General features: G+C 35.9%; 1 protein-coding gene across 1 annotated transcript in view; it reads left to right on the top strand.

The window, feature by feature from the left end:
* The window catches only part of TEX11 (testis expressed 11), a 345,012-nt gene that overhangs the window by 107,913 nt on the left and 215,084 nt on the right, over nt 1–22,015 (top strand). The window contains exon 9 of the mRNA XM_012535167.3: nt 3,822–3,907. Coding sequence (XP_012390621.2) covers nt 3,822–3,907 — 86 coding nt within the window. The remainder of the gene's footprint in view (nt 1–3,821; nt 3,908–22,015) is intronic.

The following is a 22,015-nucleotide window of genomic DNA, read 5'->3' as shown; positions in this document are numbered from 1 at the left end:
TAAGGACAGTCATGATGGATTTAGGATGCACCCTAATCCAGTATTACCTCACCTTGATTATACTGCAAAGACCCTATTTCCAAATAAGGTAAAGTTCACTGGTTCCAGATGGACATGAATTTTGGGAGGAGGGCATTATTTAACTCAGTATAGTCTTGATAGCATAAGTCCTTTTACTTTATTCTTCTTCAATGTTGTTTTAGCTGTTCTGGGCCTTTTACTCTTCTATATTCCTTATAGAGTCACCTTGTCAAGTTTGGTGAAAAACTATTGAAATTTTGATTGAAATGGCATTTGATTTATAATTAATTTGGAGGGTATCACTGTCTTTATAATGTTGAGTCTTCTTATCAATGAATGTGATATGTCCTAATTTATATAGTCGTCTTTAATGTATTTCAACATAGTTTTGTAATTTTCTGTATGAAGATATTTCAGTCAACTTGCTGTCATAAGTGATATCTTAGAGTTTACATTTTTATTTGTCATTGGTTGCATTTCAAAGCAGTTGCTTTTAAATGTTTATTTAATATCCAGCAACTTCTCTGAACTCTTTTATTAATTCTAATAATTTCATCTGTAAAGTTTCTTGGATTGTTTGCATTTGCATGTTTTTACCATCTCTTTCTTTTGTCTCTAGCTCTGTTGCTATCTATTTCACATTATAAATTACTAGAGGACGGACACCTTTCTTTAATATGCTTTGTAGAGTAAATGGACATTGAATTGCATATTGAAAGATATGAAAGGAGACTCATAGCTGGTGTTTAGGGAAAGAAAACGTTTGGTATCTTGCACAGAGTTAGAGATGATAAAGGGAAAAGCAAATGTAAAGAGAGGGGAAAGGACTGAATTAGAGGATCAAGGATATGTAACAGAAAAGTAATTATTAACTATGCCTTCGTTAGGATGGGGCTACCAGTAAAGGACCTTGAAGTTCAGAGTTGAGAGTTTGTATATTGTTTAGAAGGTGATTGATAAAACTATACTGTTAGAAAACTCATGATTTTCATTCTAAAGGTCAATGAAATTATTTAGTGTGCTTTTGATGGGCTTAAGGTTTAGACAAGACCTGAAAATCCAGGGCAAGAAATCTTATAATGAGAGGAAATGATCGGATAAAGGTTGGAGAGGAGCTAACTGTAGTGTTATTCACTTAAAAAGAATTAATGAATTAAGCCAACTCTCTTATTTCTGAGACATCCTTCCTGTATCCCAAAACTAGATTAGGAATTACTTAAGGTGTTGACATGATGGCAGAAGGTAATGCTGTATTGTTTAGAGGCAGAGAAATAAAGTGTTTGGAAAATTGTATCTTAGAGCACCAGGAGAAATAACGAATGACCTGTTGTTTATTATTACTGAGACATCTGAGGATTAGAGAAAGCTGAGTAAGGGAGGATTGGAAGGTAAACGTCTTAAAGCCATTAAGGAAGAAAGGCAGGCAATTATCATTCAGTTATTGTTACACAATTATAATTGAACAAAATGTAAAAATACATGATCTATAAATGTTTAAAAGACAGCAAAATCACAAAGAAAAATAACTTGGAACTAAAAAAATAATAGGTTTGCTTTTTCTGAATTTTAAGAACCTAATTTATAAAGTAATTCACAGAAAATGAAATTATCTAGTTAATTAAAAATAAAAAGGGGACTTCCCTGGTGGTCCAGTGGTTAAGGTTCCGTGCTCCCAATGCAGCGGGCACGGGTTCAATCCCTGGTCAGGGAACTATCAATAGATACCTCATGCCACAACTAAGAGCCGCATGCCGCAACTAAAAGATCCCACATGCCGTAACTAAAGGTCCTGCACACCTCAACGAAGATCCCGCGTGCTGTAGCTAAGACCCAGCACAGCCTAGTAAATAAATAAATATATTTTTAAGAAGCCTCATACTGAACTCAGAAGTTAGTGATCAAACTCATTTTCAGCTGCAGTATCTAACTGAGTTTTAAAAATCATCTATATAGTCTCATCGTGGCATTGTAAATTAGGTATTCGGTTGGATCTTTTATTTCTGGGCCAGTAGATGTAGCAGTGGCTGGAGTTTCTAGAGATTCCATGAGTTCTGGTCCCATATGTCCGTTTCTATATGACCAATATACAACAGACTTACAGATCTACTTTCTTTGTGTTTTTTTGCCACTGTGTATTACTTGCAAAACGAGATGTTACCACTCCATGGAAGGCCAGGAACGTATTTTTTAAAGAGATATTTGTATAAATCTTAGTACTAAATACCCCATTAGAAATATTTCATGAGGACAGAGATTTTTGTCTGCTTTGTTCACTTATATGTCTCTAAGGCCTAAAATAGTACCTAATAGATAAGACATGCTTAGTAAATATTAATCATTGAATATATAAATGAATGAGTGAATGGAGCAGTACTGGTAGTTAAAAGATTTTTTTTCGGTCATTACATTGAAAATATTGTGCAGGTCTCTTGAAAGATATCTTAGTATTTTGTAGCTTTGGTCTTATAAGTTTATTGTTTTGTATTCTTTTCTCCCTTAGGAAGTAGTATATAATGTAAGTACACTTGAAGGGATTGTGAGGGAAGGAAAAAAAACACTGAGGAAATTGAATAAAGACTCTACATTTAAATGTTCATCAAAAGTTTTACTTTCCATTTTTCTCTGTGTAAGTTAGTTGCAAGCCTCTCTACAGCAAGTGGGTATAAGCTGCATTATTCCAGTATAGCTACATAACTGGTGTAGCCCTGTGTGAACCTATGGGATCTGGGGCATGTAATGAGTTAAGCTTTTTCTGCTGAAATTTTTCTGCTGAAATGTCGAGAATGCATTTAAATACTTCTGGATTCTTGCCAGACCCACATTACCAAGACTGTTCTTTATTTTAGATTCAAATATGCAGTAGGTCTGATGTGCTCAGGCATGCATATTGAACTTCTGCTTTCTGAATGTACTGTACTGTAATTCAAAGGGAAACTTTTTTGAAGCAAGACAGCTCTTTACACATTACTTATGAATAACTTCCCTCAGATCTTGGATTCTTAATTGAGGATCTGCTTCTGTAGTCTTACTCAGGTTAAACTTATAAAGGACTCCTTTATATGGATATAATCAGTTTCTGGATAGATGGTTTCTATAAATAATGATGGGATATTTGGGTAAATTATTAGAATTAAGTTTTTTTTCTTTTATGCCATTTCCCAGTATTTTGATGAATGAAAATTCTGTATGATATGACATTCACACAGCGACTGAGATGCTGATTAATCTGTAAGAGTATTTTCCTATGGCATCATTCACATACTTGTTCCTACCTTCATCTCAGTGGTAATTTATGTAAAGAAAATTTTTGTTGTTATCAAGAGATCCATTAAATTAACTTTCTAAAGTCTTATGACTAGATAGTGCTTTGGACACATTTCACGTTTTTTAAAGTTGTCTTAATTTTGAAAGGTATTCATTCATTTTTTTGCCCCCCTCAGTGGTGATTTTGTTTTCTTTGAATATACTCTTTTCTAACGCCTTTTACTGAATCTGGCAACCTACAGAGGCATTTTTAGCCTGCTCTTTTGCTGGGCAATGATTAGTTTTCCCATTTCCTGTTACAAAGGACCTTTTAGTAATGTATTGTATTACCTTTCCATAGGGAACTAATGCCACACCCTGAGTATTTTTTAGTTCCTCTTTATATAAATTGAGAGGTTTTGATAAGGATGAGTGGGTTATTTTGATGTACAGAACACTAAGTATGTCTTAAAGACTCTGAAATGCTATAGATTTTTTTAACGTTAAGAGAATCATGAATCTGACGTATCTTGTTTTTTTTTTTTTTAATATTGTAGAGCGGATATCTTCATATTCTCTGTTATAGCTTTGGAATAGAAACCTACAAGCAGAATAAATATGAAGAAAGTTCTTTCTGGCTCAGGTAATATAAAAAAATAATGAATATAAATTAACGATTATTATCATAGAGTTCAGTTAATACTTACTATAGGGTACTTTGGCAGTTTAAACATTTTCTGATTTCAAAAGTCAACATGCTAAATTTAGTTACTCCTTTAACATGTATTGTTTATTATTCTTATATGTTGCCAGTTGATAGAAAAATGTATTCTATTGTTAATAACATAAAAGCATGTTCTCCCTCCATTCCTCCTGTGTATCTTCATCAAGAATATGGAAATCCTTATTTTTTGCTTTGGTATGTATTGCTGTCTGCTAACCCCAGAGTATAAGGGCAGGTGGGTAAATAGTAGGATCACCTAAAATTATTAGTCTTAAGAGAATCTTGGTATTTTAATATCAGTTAAGTAAGTATATATTAAGCACTTACTATATGCTTAGAACTACACTAAGATTTGTACTGTTGTGTTGAATCTGGAACTACCAGGGAATAGTGCAAAAATATAGCAACTATATGCAAGAATCCTGTGTTTCACTGACTACCTATGCCCAGTACAGGTCCTGACATAATAGTAGATACTCAGTAATTGCTAGTGAATTTCTGTGAAAAATCTGTTTTTCTGGAGATGTCACATAAAGTGCTTCGCATTTTCTTTTCCTTTTTAATTAATTAATTAATGGCTATGTTGGGTCTTCGTTGCTGTGCATGGACTTTCTCTAGTTGTGGCGAGTGGGGGCTACTCTTCATTGCAGTGCGCGGGCCTCTCATTGCAGTGGCTTCTCTTGTTGCAGAGCACGGGCTATAGGTGTGCGGGCTTCAGTAAGTTGTGGCTCGTGGGCTCTAGAGTGCAGGCTCAGTAGTTGTGGCGCATGGGCTTAGTTGCTCTGCGGCATGTGGGATCTTCCCGGACCAGGGCTTGAACCTGTGTCCCCTGCATTGGCAGGTGGATTCTTAACCACTGCACCACCAGGAAAGTCCCAAGTCTTTTGAATATCAGAAGATTATGGAGTAAAATATAGCAAATCAATTCCTAAATGTTTCCCTTCTTTGAGTATGGGGTTAGTTCTAGTTATTTGGAGATATTCTCTTGATTAGTCTAACTATTGTGAAAATTACATTTACCATTAATGAAATAAATAGAAATATGGTCATTAAGATTATAGTACTCATAGGCGTATATATCTCTAATAAAATACTTATGCAAATAACTTGTTTATGTAAAAGACTTTTTAGAGCTCAAAGACTGATCAAACTCTGTAACGAACTATGCCTGACAGAGCAGGCTTATGCAGTTACAAGAGGTATACTTGTCTCAATTTAGAATGTTTCATACAAGTGGAATATACCTGAAATGTTTATTATAAATCACATTTATCAATTGAATTATTAAAAATATACTAAAGGAGCTAGCTAGTTTAGCATAGGTTTACAACAAGTTTCCTTTAAATGAACAACCTTTTTATAAAGTGAATTGAATGAGTTCTATTCCAGGATTTGGCAGTATTTAGGGGAGCAGCAATCACAAAGGTTATGGCATCAACCTATCAAAAGATTAGTATGCCAAGGAGACAGGAATGGGAAGGACAAAAAAAAAAAAGAAAAAAAGGATACTGTGGTGCCATGGATGGCTTCTGGAAGCTTAAGACTATGGAGGTGAGCCTGTAGTTTATGCCAGAATGAACATAAACATGAATGCTCTCTAGCAACTGCTTATAAGAGTAGGCTGAGGCTTGAAGTGGCATAAATGTAGGTTATTATCGTATATGCCATGGATTGTTGATCTCTTATCTGTCATCATCTTTTTTAGAAAACCGTACAGAAGGAAAATATGACAGTGACAGAGCATGACTGATATTTATATCATAAGCTGACTATATCAGATTTTTACTCTGTTTAGTGTCTGTATTATTAGGAACATTATTTGACCCACAGTCATATTTAGATAATAACAAATTTATAGAGCACCACTATATTTTTGACTCTTTTTGTGTTCTTGTCACTAGAATGAGATTGGGAAAAACAGGAAGGACTTGAATTCTAGCCCTAGTTATTATATATTATTTTAATCTTTCTGCCAGATTATTTTTCCACATCTTTTGGGGATATAAAAATAACTTAGTGAAGTATTGTCAAATGCCTTGAAAAGGGTTATATTTTAATGTATTTAAAAAGAGGCAAAAATAATTATCAACATTGTGATACCTACTTTTTAGAATTATTCTAGAGATTAAATACGATGATGCATATATTGTAGAGTATTTAGTAACATGGCTTGGGAAATAGAAACTGCTCAATATATGGCAGTAGCTGCTGCTATTGCTAGGTGATGTGTTTGCTATTTACCGCAAATGGGCACTAATGTGGCTGCTTCACTAGTATATTCTAAAATTTATCACAGTGAAATCAAACACAGATTACTTGTTGACTTCCCAAGTAAAAATATTATAAAGACAGACACCCACATCTTTTTATCATATACTGCCATTCTTGGGGGCAGTTCTTCTTTGTGCTTTAATTATCTGTGTGTTGAGAAAACTGTTGGGAGCAGTTGGTGATACAAGCAGGAATGAATAGCTGCTAATTAAGCACCTTTCTCTGTAGGTTTTGTACTAGAAGGAGGGCATGGAAGGTGAGTGTACTTTCTACAGGCTTAACTCTTTTGAGAACAGTGGATATCTTAAGCTAGTGGTTACATACAATTTGGAAATACCCATTCAGTCTAAAAGGGAAACCCCTCATTTTTCCACAAATGATAAGATACCAAAATTGCTGTAGTATATTAGAATTTTGTTGAAGTAGAAGCCTAGAACATAAAGGGTGGTAGTGGGTATTGCTTATAAAGCTCTTTTCTTTCTCTCAGTTCTTGTTAACAGATCTCAGTTTAGGACCTTGATCAGTCTTTGTCTCCCTCTTGCCTTTTCTTTTGCTAAGAAAACTTCATATAAACAGCTGCTGCTTTCCTTGATTTCTGCCACATTTTTTTGCGGGGGGGATTTTTAAAAAATTTATTTATTTTTGGCTGCTTTGGGTCTTCATTGCTGCATGCAGGCTTTCTCTAGTTGCAGCCAGCAGGGGCTACTCTTCGTTGCGGTGCGCAGGATTCACATTGTGGTGGCTTCTCTTGTTGCGGAGCACGGGCTCTAGGCACGCAGGCTTCAGTAGTTGTGGCTTGTGGGCTCTAGAGCACAGGCTCAGTAGTTGTGGCTCACGGGCTTAGCTACTCCACGGCATGTGGGATCTTCCTGGACTGGGGATCGAACCCGTGTCCCCTGCATTGGCAGGCGGACTCTTAACCATTGCGCCACCAGGGAAGTCCCTCTGACACACTTTTTTGATTATGTCCCCTTATTAGAGATGCCACAGATTAAGAAAGGTCGCTATAATTCTGAATGAAATTGGGAATCCTTAATCTTACTTTACTGTTGGCGTCAAGGTACCTGCCTCAGTGTATTCAAATGACAAATTCAGTTAGGACTCCATAGAATATAAAATTTCAGATCTTTGAAACGAGCTTTGGAAATATGTTTAAGAGGTTTTCTTGTTTAATAAAGTACAGTTTTTCTTTTTCTCCCCTTTTGTAATTCTTGCTATACTGAGCTCCTCTGTCTGCTCCTGGCAAAGGCAAGAATAAGTAGGTGGGAAGAGACTCTTGATATAGAACTTTCTTCTGCGCTCTAGGGGATTTGTTAGTGGCCTCTCAGTTGCCCTGGTAGAATTTAAATTTAGTGTTTAGTCTTTTAAAGTCCTGTCTAACAATTTGGACATATATTTTGCTGAACTTGGCTTTTTAGAAAAGGTTTACAGAAATTGTGCTCTAACTAATTAGTATTATACAAGAAGCACTGTAAACCAAACAATAGAAATGAGTCCAACTCAAAAGGCTTTGCAATTACACTGATTTACTGCAAAGACTTTGGAGATTATTTTTCCCCTGGGAGAAAAATGTACTCATCCCCATATCTTAGTCATATTCTTTTTTTTTTATCATGATAGAATTTGTTTATTTTTAATTTATTTTAAAAAACTTATTTATTTTATTTATTTATTTTTGGCTGCGTTGGGTCTTCATTGCTGCACGTGGGCTTTCTCTAGTTGCAGTGAGCGGGGACTACTCTTCCTTGAGGTGCGTAGGCTTCTCATTGCACTGGGTTCTTTCGTTGTGGAGCACGGGCTCTAGGCACGTGAGCTTCAGTAGTTGTGGCACGTGGGCTCAGTAGTTGTGGCACACGGGCTTAGTTGCTCCGCGACATGTAGGATCTTCCTGGACCAGGGCTCAACCCCGTGTCCCCTGCATTGGCAGGCGGATTCTTAACCACTGCACCACCAGGAAGTCCCACCTTAATCATATTCTTTATCAAGGATGATTTTTCCTTGATTTCTAGTAGTTCTTTCTAATTCACTCCTGTGTTCCTTGGAGCTACTGGCTGGTAAACATTTGGGGAGCCTTACTTTTCCCCTTTTGCTGTAAGACCTATTTTCTAATTACGGCAAATTAAATTTGGGAGCGAAGAATCAAAATGAAAGGGTAATACCCATGGATATAGTAAAAATAATGTTTAAAACTTCTTTGCTGATTGGGGACTTCCCTGGTGGTCCATTGGTTAAGACTCTGCACTTCCGGTGCAGTGAGCATGGGGTCGATCCCTGGTCAGGAACTGAGATCTCACATGCCACGCTGAGTGGCCAAATTAAAAATAAATAAATAGAATTAATTTTTAAAAAAACTTATTTGCTGGGCTTCCCTGGTGGCGCAGTGGTTGAGAGTCTGCCTGCCGATGCAGGGGACACGTGTTCGTGCCCTGTTTCGGGAAGATCCCATATGCCGCGGAGCGGCTGGGCCCATGAGCCATGGCCGCTGAGCCTGCATGTCCGGAGCCTGTGCTCCGCAACGGGAGAGGCCACGGCAGTGAGAGGCCCGCGTACCGCAAAAAAAAAAACACAAAAAACAACAAAAAAACCTGCTTTGCTGATTAAAGCAGTTGTATGTGCTAAATATAAAAATTTAAATGTCGCAGAAAAAGTAATATGGAAAGTAAAAGTCCCCTGTAATCCCACACTCATAAATGCTCAGTATTAACATTTTACTTTGTTCTCTTTATTTTTTTTCAAAAATAGTTTTTAAAAACTCTTAATATATTAAACGACAAGGAAAACGTGAGAATCCTTGACATGTATTTGGAAGATTTAAGGAGTTGTGTTTTTACAAAACGTATAGTAAATAAAGAAGGTTAGTGAAATGAAACTGAGCCCAAAACTATACACAGGAAAATTCCTAATTGGTGACCTCTTGTAGTAGAGACAGTGAAATAAATTGGGAAAATGACAGAAAACATTTGAATTGGATAGAATCCTGAAGAATTGGATAAAACCCTCAAAGTGTTTTGTAAACAATAATCTAATATTGATCTTAATAACTGAAATTTAAATGACCCTGCTGCCTTAACCTACACGTCAGAGACTAAGTGCTTATAAATTTCTGAAGAGGAGAGGCCTTTGTAGGTTACCAAAAATGAGAATATTTCTCAGCTCCTTGTGTGAGGGGCCTGGGTTGCTTTTCTCCTCTCAGCATCCAAAGAAAGCATGATTTCTTTAGCATCCTTCTGAGACCATAAGGTCTCATTTCGTATTTTCTTAAAAACACACACACACACATGCACACGCACGCACACACACACACACACACGCAACCTAAACTTAATGTTGCTAGACTTTTGGATGTGAATAAATAATTGGGTAAGTAGTATGTTAGAGGAGGAGTAATTTTTTAGCTCCTTTTCTAACACCATTTTAAATTTCTCTAAAACGAATCTAAAGCCTGTCTTAGTTGGCAGCTAATGTGAGTTGTTTCTTAGTAGTTGGGGATAGTTTTTATGTTAGACGTAGTATCCTCAAGTGGGAAGAGAAGTGTGTTTCTTTCCTGTTCTATAAAACTTTTTGTATCTCTTATGGAATCGAAAGAGGGGAATTTAACAAAAATTATAGTGTTAGTTTCTAAATTTATAGTGCTTAGAGTTAGTAAACCCAGATTATGTAATTTCTATGATGGTTTTAAAAAGTAGTTATGTTTACAATAAGGACAGTATTAATGAGATATTTTTATTTATCAGTATTTAGCCTTTACTATGGTTGTATAGGAATATGTGACACCAGAGGTCTTCTAATAAGAAGGGAAACAGTAAAGGAAATATACATAAATGGATTTATATGCACAAATATTAATGGTTCAGTATATGAGCCCAAGGGCAGTTTGTATCAGTTTTAATGCTACTTAATATTCATTGCTTTATTTTTGCTTCTGTCTCAGCCTGAGACCTTGAGATTTTGACAATATTATCTGTAATCAGGCAGTGTGATCTAGGGAAAGAACACAGAGCTAGCATTAGAAAATCTGTTACTAATCAACTGTGTGACCTTGGGTCACTTAACCTAACTACTATGTGCTGTGATATCATCATCTGAAAAATTAGTGCAACATTATTTGTGTAGGTGGCTTGTAATGAAGATAACATAAGTAATACAATAGTACTTTGAAAAGTTAAGGGTATTATATGATCATAGACTATGATAAAATTATTAACTGTAAAAATGATCATATAGAAGACATGTTTTAATGGAAAATGGAATGTATTAGCACCATCTTGTGGAAATATAACAAATTGTATAGTAGAAATTTTAATAAGATAATTTACCATAGATAACACTTTATAGCTGTAAGAACCCTTACAGATCATCTAGTTCAGAAATTAAGAAACTGTTCTGTGGTACCCTTAGGTTCTGCCAGAAGAGCTTCAGAATCTCCTTTAACAGGAGGAGACTTATTCACACTTCTCCAAGATCCCCATCTTGCTTCAGAGAAATTAGGCTTTAATCAGTTTCCTATGTAGTATGTCCTTTTAAGATTTTGTTTGAAAAAAATGATTCATCTGCTTAGAGTTTAAAAAATGATATCAATCAACTTCATCTTGTACAGATAAGGAAATGGAAATTTGGAGAGATTAAGAGATTTATACAAGAGATTTATGAATAGTCTTTCTCCAAATGTCAGTAGTGATGTCACCCCTATTTGATTCCTGATTTTAGTAATTTGAGTCTTTTCTCTTCTTGGTTAGTCTAGCCTAGCTAAAGTTTTGTCAATTTGTTGGATCTTTTCAGTGAACCAATTTTTGGTTTTCGTGATTTTCTCTATTGTTTTTTTAAGTATTCTATTCCATTTATTTCCACTGTAATCTTTTTTTTTTTTTTCGGTACGCGGGCCTCTCACTGTTGTGGCCTCTCCCGTTGTGGAGCACAGGCTCCGGACGCGCAGGCTCAGCGATCATGGCTCACAGGACTAGCCACTCCGCGGCATGTAGGATCTTCCTGGACCGGGGCACGAACCTGTGTCCCCTGCATCGGCAGGCGGACTCTCAACCACTGTGCCACCAGGGAAGCCCCCCACTGTAATCTTTATGACTTTTCTCCTCTGTGCTTGCTTTAGGTTTAGTGTGCTGGCTTTTTTTTCCCCCTAAGATGAAAGGTTGAGATCTTTTTTAATATTGCTGTTTATGGCTAGGATATTTCCCCTAACCATTGCTTTAGTTCCATCCAGTAAGTTTTGGTATGTTTTGTTTTCCTTTTTCATTCAGCTCAAGGTATTTTCTAATTTCCCTTGTGATTTATTCTTTGACCCGTTGGTTATTTAGGAGTGTGTTGTTTAATTTCCAAATAACTTCTTTTTGTTCTTTACTTCTAATTTATTTCCATGTAAGGAGAGAACATATTTTGTATGATTTCAATCCTGTTAAGTCAACTGAGGCTTTTTAAGGCCTAGAATGTGTTCCATTCTAGAAGAATGTGTAGTCTGCTGTTATCTGGTGCAGTGTGGTGTAGTTGTCTGTTAGGTTAGTAGGTTCATAGTGTTGTTCAAATCTTCTGTATCCTTTTTGATGCTCTGCCTAGTTGTAATATGCATTACTGAAAGTGGGACACTGACATCCCCAAATATCATTGTTTAATTATGTACCTCTCCATTCAATATTGTTGACTTTTGCTTCATGTATTTTGGGGCTCTGTTGTTAGGTCCATATATGTTTATAATTGTTGTATCTTCCTGATGGATTAGCCTTTTTTATCATTACAAAATATCCTTCTTTATCTCTAGTAACATTTTCTTTTGTTTTGAAGTCTGTTTTGTCTGATATTAGTATAGCTATTCTAGTGCTCTTATGGTTGTTATTTACATGGTATATCTTCTTCCATTCCTTTACTTTCATCCTCTTTGTTTCTTTGAATCTAAAGTGTGTCTCTCATCAACAGCATATAGTTGGATCTCGTTTTTGAATTTAGTCTGAAAATCCCTGCCATCTGACTGTATTGTTTAATCCATTCATATTTCATGTTAATATTTTAAAAATTTAATTTGCTTATTTATCTGTTTTATACATACTAGTGTATATATGTCAATCCCAATCTCCCAATTCATCCAACCACCACCACCCCCTCCCACTATCCCCCCTTGGTGTACATACGTTTGTTCTCTACATCTGTGTCTCTATTCTGCCTTGCAAACCAGGTCATCTGTACCATTTTTCTAGATTCCACATATATGTGTTAATATACGATACTTGTTTTTCTCTTTCTGACTTACTTCACTGTGTATGACAGTCTCTAGATCCATCCACGTCTTTACAAATGACCCAATTTCATTCCTTTTAATGGCTGAGTAATACTCCATTGTATATATGTACCACATCTTCTTTATCCATTCGTCGATGGGCATTTAGGTTGCTTCCATGACCTAGCTATTGTAAATAGTGCTGCAATGAATATTGGGGTGCATGTGTCTTTTTAAATTATAGCTCTCTCTGGGTATATGCCCAGTAGTGGGATTGCTGGGTCATCTGGTAGATCTATATTTAGTTTTCTGAGGAACCTCCATACTATTCTCCATAGTGGCTGTATCAATTTACATTCCCACCAACAAAGCAAGAGGGTTCTCTTTTCTCCACTCCCTCTCCAGCATTTTCTGTTTGTAGATTTTCTGATGATTCTAACTGGTGTGAGGTGATACCTCATTGTAGTTTTGATTTGCATTTCTCTAATAATTAGTGATGTTGAGTATCTTTTCATGTGCCTCTTGGCCATCTGTATGTCTTCTTTGGAGAAATGTCTGTTTAGGTCTTCATCCCATTTTTTGATTGGGTTGTTTGCTTTTTTGATTTTGAGCTCCATGAGCTGTTTGTATATTTTGGAGATTAATCCTTTGTCCATTGATTCATTTGCAAATATTTTCTCCCATTCTGACAGTTGTCTTTTCGTCTTGTTTATGGTTTGCTTTGCTGTGAAAAAGATTCATTAGTTCGCACTTGTTTATTTTTGTTTTTATTTCCATTACTCTAGGAGGTGGGTCAAAAAAGATCTTGTTGTGATTTATGTAAAAGAGTGTTCTTCCTATGTTTTCCTTTAAGAGTTTTATAGTGTCCAGTTTTACATTTAGGTCTTTAATCCATTTTGAGTTTATTTTTGTGTATGGTGTTAGGGAGTGTTCTAATTTCATTCTTTTACATGTAGCTGTCCAGTTTTCCCAGCACCACTTATTGAAGAGACTGTCTTTTCTCCATTGTATATTCTTGCCTCGTTTGTTGTAGATTAATTGACCGTTGGTGTGTGCATTTATTTATGGGCTTTCTATCCTGTTTCATTGATCTATATTTCTGTTTTTGTGCCAGTACCATGCTGATTTGATTACTGTAGCTTTGTAGTATAGTTTGAAGTCAGGGAGCCTGATTCCTCCAGCTCCGTTTTTTTTTCTTAAGATTGCTTTGGCTATTCTGGGACTTCTGCATTTCCATACAAATTGTGAAATTTTTTGTTCTAGTTCTGTGAAAAATGGCATTAGTAATTTGATAGGGATTGCATTGAATCTGTAGATTGCTTTGGGTAGAATAGTCTTTTTGACAGTATTTATTCTTCCAGTCCAAGAACATGGTATATTTCTCCATCTGTTTGTGTCATCTTTGATTTCTTTCATCAGTGTCTTATAGTTTTGTGAGTATAGGTCTTTTGTCTCCTTAGGTAGGTTTATTCCTATGTATTTTATTCTTTCTGTTGCAATGGTGAATGGGATTATTTCCTTAATTTCTCATTCTGATCTTTTGTTGTTACTGTATATGAATGCCAGAGATTTCTGTGCATTAATTTTGTATCCTGCAACTTTACCAAATTCACTGATTGGCTCTAGGAGTTTTCTGGTAGTATCTTTAGGATTATCTATGTATAGTATCATGTCATCTGCAGTGACAGTTTTACTTCTTCTTTTCCGATTTGGATTCATTTTATTTCTTTTCCTTCTCTGATTGCTGTGGCTAGGATATCCAAAACTTTGTTGAGTAATAGTGACAAGAGTGGACATCCTTGTCTTCTTCCTGATCTTAGAGGAAATGCTTTCAGTTTTTCACCATTGAGAATGATGTTTGCTGTGGGTTTGTCATATATGACCTTTATTATGTTGAGGTAGGTTCCCTCTATGCCTACTTTCTGGAGAGTTTTTATCGTAAGTGGGTTTTGAATTTTCTCAAAAGCTTTTTCTGCATCTATTGAGATGATCATAGGGTTTTTATTCTACAGTTTGTTAATATGGTGTATCGCATCGATTGATTTGCATATATTGAAGAATCCTTGCATCCCTGGGATAAATTCTACTTGATCATGGTGTATGATCCTTTTAATGTGTAGTTGGATTCTGTTTGCTAGTATTTTGTTGAGGATTTTTGCATCTATCTTCATCAGTGATATTAATCAGTAATTTTCTTTTTTTGTCATATCTTTGTCTGGTTTTGGTGTCAGGGTGATGGTGGCCTCGTAGAATGAGTTTGGAGTTCCTTCCTCTGCGATTTTGTGGAAGTGTTTGAGAAGAATGGGTGTTAGCTCTTTTCGAAATGTTTGATAGAATTCACCTGTTAAGCCATCTGGCCCTGGACTTTTGTTTGTTTGCTTTTTTTTTTTTTCCTGCAGTATGTGGGCCTCTCACTGTTGTGGCCTCTCCTGTTGCGGAGCACAGGCTCCCGACGCGCAGGCTCAGCGGCCATGGCTCACGGGCCTAGCTGCTCCACGGCATGTGGGATCTTCCCGGACCGGGGCATTAACCCATGTCCCCTGCATTGGCAGGCGGACTCTCAACCACTGCGCCACCAGGGAAGCCCTGTTTGGATATTTTTAATCACAGTTTCAATTTCATTACTTGTGATTGGTCTGTTCATATTTTCTGTTTATTCCTGGTTCGGCCTTGGCAGGTTATACATTTCTAAGAATTTGTCCATTTCTTCCAGGCTGTCCATTTTATTGGCATAGAGTTGCTTGTTGTAGTCTCTTATGCTTTGTATTTCTGCGAGGTCCATTGTAACTTCTCCTTTTTCATTTATAATTTTATTGATTTGAGTCCTCTCCCTCTTTTTCTTGATGAGTCTGGCTAAAGGTTTATCAATTTTGTTTATCTTCTCAAAGAACCAGCTTTTAGTTTTATTGATCTTTGATATTTTCTCTTTTTCTATTTCATTTATTTCTGCTGTGATCTTTATGATTTCTTTCCTTCTGCTAACTTTGGGGGTTTTTTGTTCATCTTTCTCTAGTTCCTTTAGGTGTAAGGTTAGATTGTTTATTTGAGATTTTTCTTGTTTTTTGAGGTAGGCTTGTATTGCTATAAACTTCTCTCTTAGAACTGCTTTTGCTGCATCCCATAGGTTTTGGATAATTGTGTTTTCATTGTCATTTGTGTCTAGGTATGTTTTGATTTCCTCTTTGACTTCTTCAGTGATCTCTTGGTTATTTAGTAACATATCGTTTAGTCTCCATGTGTTTGTGTTTTTTACATTTTTTCCCCTGTAAATTATTTCTAATCTCATAGCATTGTGGTCAGAAAAAATGCTTGATATGCTTTCAGTTTTCTTAAATTTACCAAGGCTTGATTTGTGACCCCCAATATGTGATCTATCCTGGACAGTGTTTTGTGTGCACTTGAGAAGAAAGGGTAATCTTCTGTTTTTGGTTGGTATGTCCTATAAATATCAATTAAATCTACCTTGTCTATTGTGTCATTTAAAGCTTCTGTTTCCTTATTTATTTTCTGTCTGGCTAATCTGTCCATTGGTGTAAGTGAGGTGTTGAAGTCCCCCAGTATTATTGTGTTACTGTTGACTTCCTCTTTTATAGCTGTTAGCAGTTGCCTTATGTATTGAGGTGCTCCTGTCTTGGGTGCATATATATTTATAATTGTTATATCTTCTTCTTGAGTTGATCCCTTGATCATTATGTAGTGCCCTTCCTTGTCTATTGTAACATTCTTTATTTTATACTCCATTTTATCTGATGAATATTGCTACTCCAGCTTTCTTTTGATTTCCATTTGCGTGGAATATCTTTTTCCATCCCCTCACTTTCAGTCTGTTTGTGTCCCTAGGTCTGAAGTGGGTCTCCTGTAGACAGCATATATATGGGTCTTGTGTTTGTATCCATTCAGCGAGCCTGTGTCTTTTGGTTGGAGCATTTAATCCATTCACATTTAAGGCAATTATCAATATGTATATTCCTGTTGACATTTTCTTAATTGGTTTTGGTTTGTTTTTGTAGATCCTTTTCTTCTCTTGTGTTTCCCACTTAGAGACATTCCTTTAGCATTTGTTGTAGAGCTGGTTTGGTGGTGCTGAATTCTCTTAGCTTTTGCTTGTCTGTAAAGCTTTTGGTTTCTCCATCAAATCTGAATGAGATCCTTGCCAGGTAGAGTAATCTTGGTTGTAGGTTCTTCCCTTTCATCACTTTAAATATATCGTGTCACTCCCTTCTTGCTTGTAGAGTTTCTGCTGAGAAATCAGCTGTTAACTTCATGGGATTTCCCTTGTATGTTATTTGTCATTTTTCCCTTGTTGCTTTCAGTAATTTTTCTTTGTCTTTAATTTTTGTCAATTTGATTACTGTGTGTCTCAGTGTGTTCCTCCTTGGATTTATCCGACCTGGGATTCTCTGTGGTTCGTGGACTTGGGTGGCTATTTCCTTTCCCATGTTAGGGAATTTTAGACTATAATCTCTTTAGATATTTTCTCTGGTGCTTTCTCTCTCTCTTCTCCTTCTGCGACCCCTATAATGCGAATGTTGGTGCGTTTAATGTTGTCCCAGAGGTCTCTTAGGGTGTCTTCATTTCTTTTAATTCTTTTTTCTTTATTCTGTTCTGTAGCAGTGAATTCCACCATTCTCTCTTTCAGGTCACTTATCCGTTCTTCTGTCTCAGTTATTCTGCTGTGATTCCTTCTAGTGTATTTTTCATTTCAGTTATTTTATTTTTCATCTTTGTTTGTTCTTTGATTCTTCTAGGTGTTTGTTCTGTAATTCTTCTAGGTGTCTGTTAAGTATTTCTTGCATCTTGTTGATCTTTGCCTTCATTCTTTTCCGAGGTCCTGGATCATCTTCACTGTCAGTATTCTGATTCTTTTTCTGGAGGGTTGCCTATCTACTACATTTAGTTGTTTTTCTGGGGTTTTATCTTGTTCATTTATCTGGTACATAGTCCTCTGGCTTTTCATTTTGTCTCTCTTTCCGTGAATGTGGTTTTCATTCCACATTCTTCAGGATTGTAGTTCTTCTTGCTTCTGCTGTCTGCCCTCCTCATGTGTAATATTATTTTTGGATTTATACCTGATATTTTGCTTTTTGTTTTCATGTTTTGTTTCATAACTACTTTCCCCCTCTTTTTCACCTTTACTACCTCCTTTTGTCTTAAAAGTGGATATTTTTTGAAAAGTAATGCATTTATTTTTTATTGTGGTTATGTATATATCATAAAATTTGCTATTTTAATCATTCTAAGTATAATTCAGTGACATTAATTACATTAGCTCTGTTATGCACCTCTCATCACTATTTCCAAAACCTTTTCATCAACCCAAACAGAAACTCTGTAACTGTTAAACATTAGCTCCTACTTCCTCCCTCCCGCTCATCCGCAGAAAGCTAATCTGCTTTCTGTCTCTATGAGTTTGCCTATTCTGTGTACTTCATATAAGTGGAATCACACAATATTTGTCCTTTTGTGTCTGGCTTATTTCACTTAACGTGATATTTTCCAGTTTCATCCATGTTGTATAATGTATGGATACTTCATTCCTTTTGTTTTTTTCTTTTAACTCATGACTTATTTTACTGTGGTAAAATGTATATAACAAAGTTTACCGTTTTACCCATTTTGAAGTGTACAATTCAGTGGCACTTAAGTACATTCACAGTGTTGTGCATCCATTAGCACACTCCATTTGCAGAATGTTTTCATCACTCCAATCAAATTCTGTTCCCATTAAACAATAACTCAACTCCTCCCACTCCTCTCAGCCCCTGGTAACCTCTATTCTACTTTGTCTCTATGACTTTGCATATTCTAGGTTGATCATATAAGTAGAGTCATATATTATTTTTTCTTTTTTGATTGGCTTATTTTACCTAGCATAATGTTTTCAGGTTCATCCATGTTGTAGCATGTATTAGTATTTCGTTGCCTTTTATGGATGAATAATATTGTTTTATGGATTTACCACATTTTGTTTATCCATTCATCAAGTGATGAACATTTGGGTTGTTTCCATCTTTTTTGCTATCGTGAATAATGCAGCTATGAACATTGGTATATAACTCTGCTTGAGTCCCTGCTTTCAATTCTTTTGTGTATATACCTAGAAGTGGAATTGCTGGGTCTTAAGTGGGTATTTTATACTGTATCATTTAAATTTATTGAGCAATTTCAAAAATTATATATTCTTTGAGTTATTTTCTTTCTGGTTCTTCTGGGGCTTACAACATACATCTTAATTTATTAGAAGTTACTTCGGATGTATGCTAACTTTATTCCAGTAAAATATAGGAACTTCTATATAACTCCATTCCCTTCTCTCTTTTCTTTGCTATTATTTTTATACATATGATGTCTGTATATATTTTAAAACTCAAGAATATATGCTTATAATTATTGCTTTATATAATCTTAATGTATTCCAAAGAGTAGAGAAAAAAGGAGAGCATAAATATATTTATAGAATTTTAAAATATATTGACCTTCTTATCAGTTTTGGTTTTCTTCATTTATTCATGTAGATTTGAATTACCATCTGGTGTCATTTCCTTACTCTAATTATAATTTCATTCCAACCTGTGCTTCTTTGTGTTGTTATTGTCAAATATATTACATATGTAATGCCCCAACAATAAAATTTTATGGACTTTTATACAGGTGCTTTTTAAATAAGAAAGGAAAAAGAAGAAATATGTAATCATGCTGTTTTTTTTAATAATTATCTACTTAATTACTTTACTAACACTTTTTTTTTCTTATGAATTCAAATTGATATCTGATGCCACATGCTTTCAGCCTGGTGACTGTCCTTTTGTCTTTTATGTAAGGCTAGCAAGAAATTCTCAGTTTTTGTTTGCCTGGGAATGTAATTTACTTAGTCTTCATTTTGAAAAATACTTTTCCTAATATAGGATTCTTAGTTGATAGTTTTTCTTTCTCTCTGAGCCTTTTGAATATGTCATCCCTGCCTCCTGGCCCCCATTGTTTCTGATGAGGAGTCAGCTGTTACTTACTATCATTCCCTTTTACATGAGGAAACATTTTTCTCTTATTGCTTTCAGTACTTTCTCTTTGACTTTGAATACTTTGACCATAATGTGTCTGGTTATGGATTTCTTTGTGTTATCCTACATGGAGCCTTTTAAGCTTCTTGATGTGTAGATTATTGTTTTTCATCAAATTTGGGACATTTTCAACCATTATTTCTATCCCTTTCTCTCACTTCTCTCCTTTCGGTACTCTTGATTGTGCATATGTTGGTGTGCTTAATGATGTCTCACATTTCTCTGAGGCACTGTTCTTTTTCCTCATCTTTTTTTATTCTTTAGATTTGTATAATCACTATCAGTCTATCTTCAAGTTTATGTATTCTCTTTTTGCCTGCTCAGATCGACTTTGAGCCTCTTCTAGTGAATTCTTCATTTCAGTTATTGTACTTTTCAACTTGAGAATTTCCACTTTTTTAAAATGATTTCTATCATTTAATATATTCTTACTCTCTATTTGATGAATCATTGTTATTCTTCCTTCCTTTAATTATTTAAACATGGTTTCCTAAAGTTTTTTTTTTTTTTTTTTTGCAGTTTGTGGCCCTCTCACTGTCACAGCCTCTCTCACTGTGGAGCACAGGCTCCGGACGCGCAGGCTCAGCGGCCATGGCTCATGGGCCCAGCCGCTCCGTGGCATGTGGGATCCTCCCGGACCGGGGCAGGAACCCATGTCCCCTGCATCAGCAGGCGGACTCTCAACCACTGTGCCACCAGGGAAGCCCTCCAGTAGCTTCTTTGAAGTATTTTTCTACTAAGTGTAATGTCTGGGACCTCTCAAAGGCAGTTTCTATTGCCTGCTCCTTTTCTTCTGTATGAGTCACATTTTACTGTTTTATTGCATGTCATGTAATATTTTGTTGAAAACTAGACATTTTGGATAATATATTGTAGCAATTTTGGATACCAGTTCCCCCACTTTCAGGAACTTATTTTTCTTTTTATTGCTTGTTTGGTCATCTATTTGTTTGGTCACTTGACTGGACTAATTCTGTGAAGTCTATTTTTCTCACAGTATGTGACCTCTAATGTCCCTGCTGAGAGTTTTTTCTCCTGTTTTTATCTTTTCATGGTTTTCCCCTGCATCTGGATACACAAGCCCCTTGTTGGTCAAAGGTTGTTTTAAGCCAGTTCAACTTTCACTCTTTCCTGTTGGATGTGTGTTTGGCTTAAAGACTATCTTCACAGTTCAGTGAATTTATCATTTTGCCCTGTATTCATCCAGGGGGTGGTAGCTAGTAGGTCCTTTCTCTGGTCATGCCTGAGTAGGCAGTCTTGAGCATGTTCACAGTCTCCAACACCCCCCTCCCCAGTTATGAGTGTGATTTGATTATTTTTAAGACAAAATTTTTTAGAGCAGTTTTAGGTTTACAGCAAAATTGAGAGGACGGTACAGAGATTTCCCACATACTCCCTTCCCTACCACATGCATAGCCTCCCCCATAATCAATATCACTCACCAGAATGGTGCTTTTTTTTTTTAACTAAGGGTAAACCTACATTGACACATCATAATCACCTAAGTCCATAGCTTACCTTAGGGCTCACTGTTGCTGTTGTACATTCTGTGGGTTTGGACAAGTGTATAATGATATGTATCCATCAGTATAGCATTTTAGTATCATACAGAATAGTTTGACTGCCCTAAAAATCATCTGTGCTGTGCCTATTCATGTCTCCCTCCCCACAACCCCTGTCAACCACTGATGTTTTTAGTCTCCAAAGTTTTGCCTTTTCTGGAATGTCATATAGGTTGGAGTCATACAGTATGTAGCCTTTTCAGGTTGGCTTCTTTCACTTAGTAATAATACATTTAGGGTTCCTTCATGTTTTTTCTTGGCTTGATAGCTCATTTCTTTTTCATGCTGAATAATATTCCATTATCTGGAATGTACCACAGTTTATACATTCACCTACTGAAGGACATCTTTGTTGTTTCCAAGTTTTGTCAGTTATGAATAAAGCTGCTATAAGCATCCATGGGCAGCTTTTGATATAAGTTTTCAGTTTCTTTGGGTAAATACCAAGGAGCATGATTGCTGGGTTATATGTTAAGAGTGTGTTTAGTTTTATAAGGAACCACCTAACTGTCTTGCAAAGTGGCTGTACCATTTTACATTCCCACCAGCAGTATATGAGTTATGTTCTCCCACATTCTCACCAGCATTTGGTGTTGTCAGTGTTTTGGATTTTGGCCATTCTAGTAGGTGCATAGTGGTATTTTATGATTGTTTTAATTTGCATTTCCTGATGACATATGATGCATGGAGCATCTTTTCACAGGCTTATTTACCATCTGTATATCTTTTTTCATGAGATATCTGTTAAGAACTTTGGCCCATTTTTAAATTGGGTTATTTGGTTTTTTGTTAAGAGTCTTTGTACATTTTGGACATCAGTCTTTTATCAGATGTGTCTTTTGCAAATCTTCCCTCTGACTCTGTGACTTGTCTTCTAAATCACTTGATATTGTCTTTTACAAAGCAAATGTTTTTA

This window comes from Orcinus orca, chromosome X (assembly GCF_937001465.1).
Source record: "Orcinus orca chromosome X, mOrcOrc1.1, whole genome shotgun sequence".
NCBI classification, from domain to species: Eukaryota; Metazoa; Chordata; class Mammalia; order Artiodactyla; family Delphinidae; genus Orcinus; species Orcinus orca.
The sequence above is the reverse complement of the archived record's forward strand: the minus strand, read 5'-3'. Positions and strand labels throughout refer to the sequence as shown.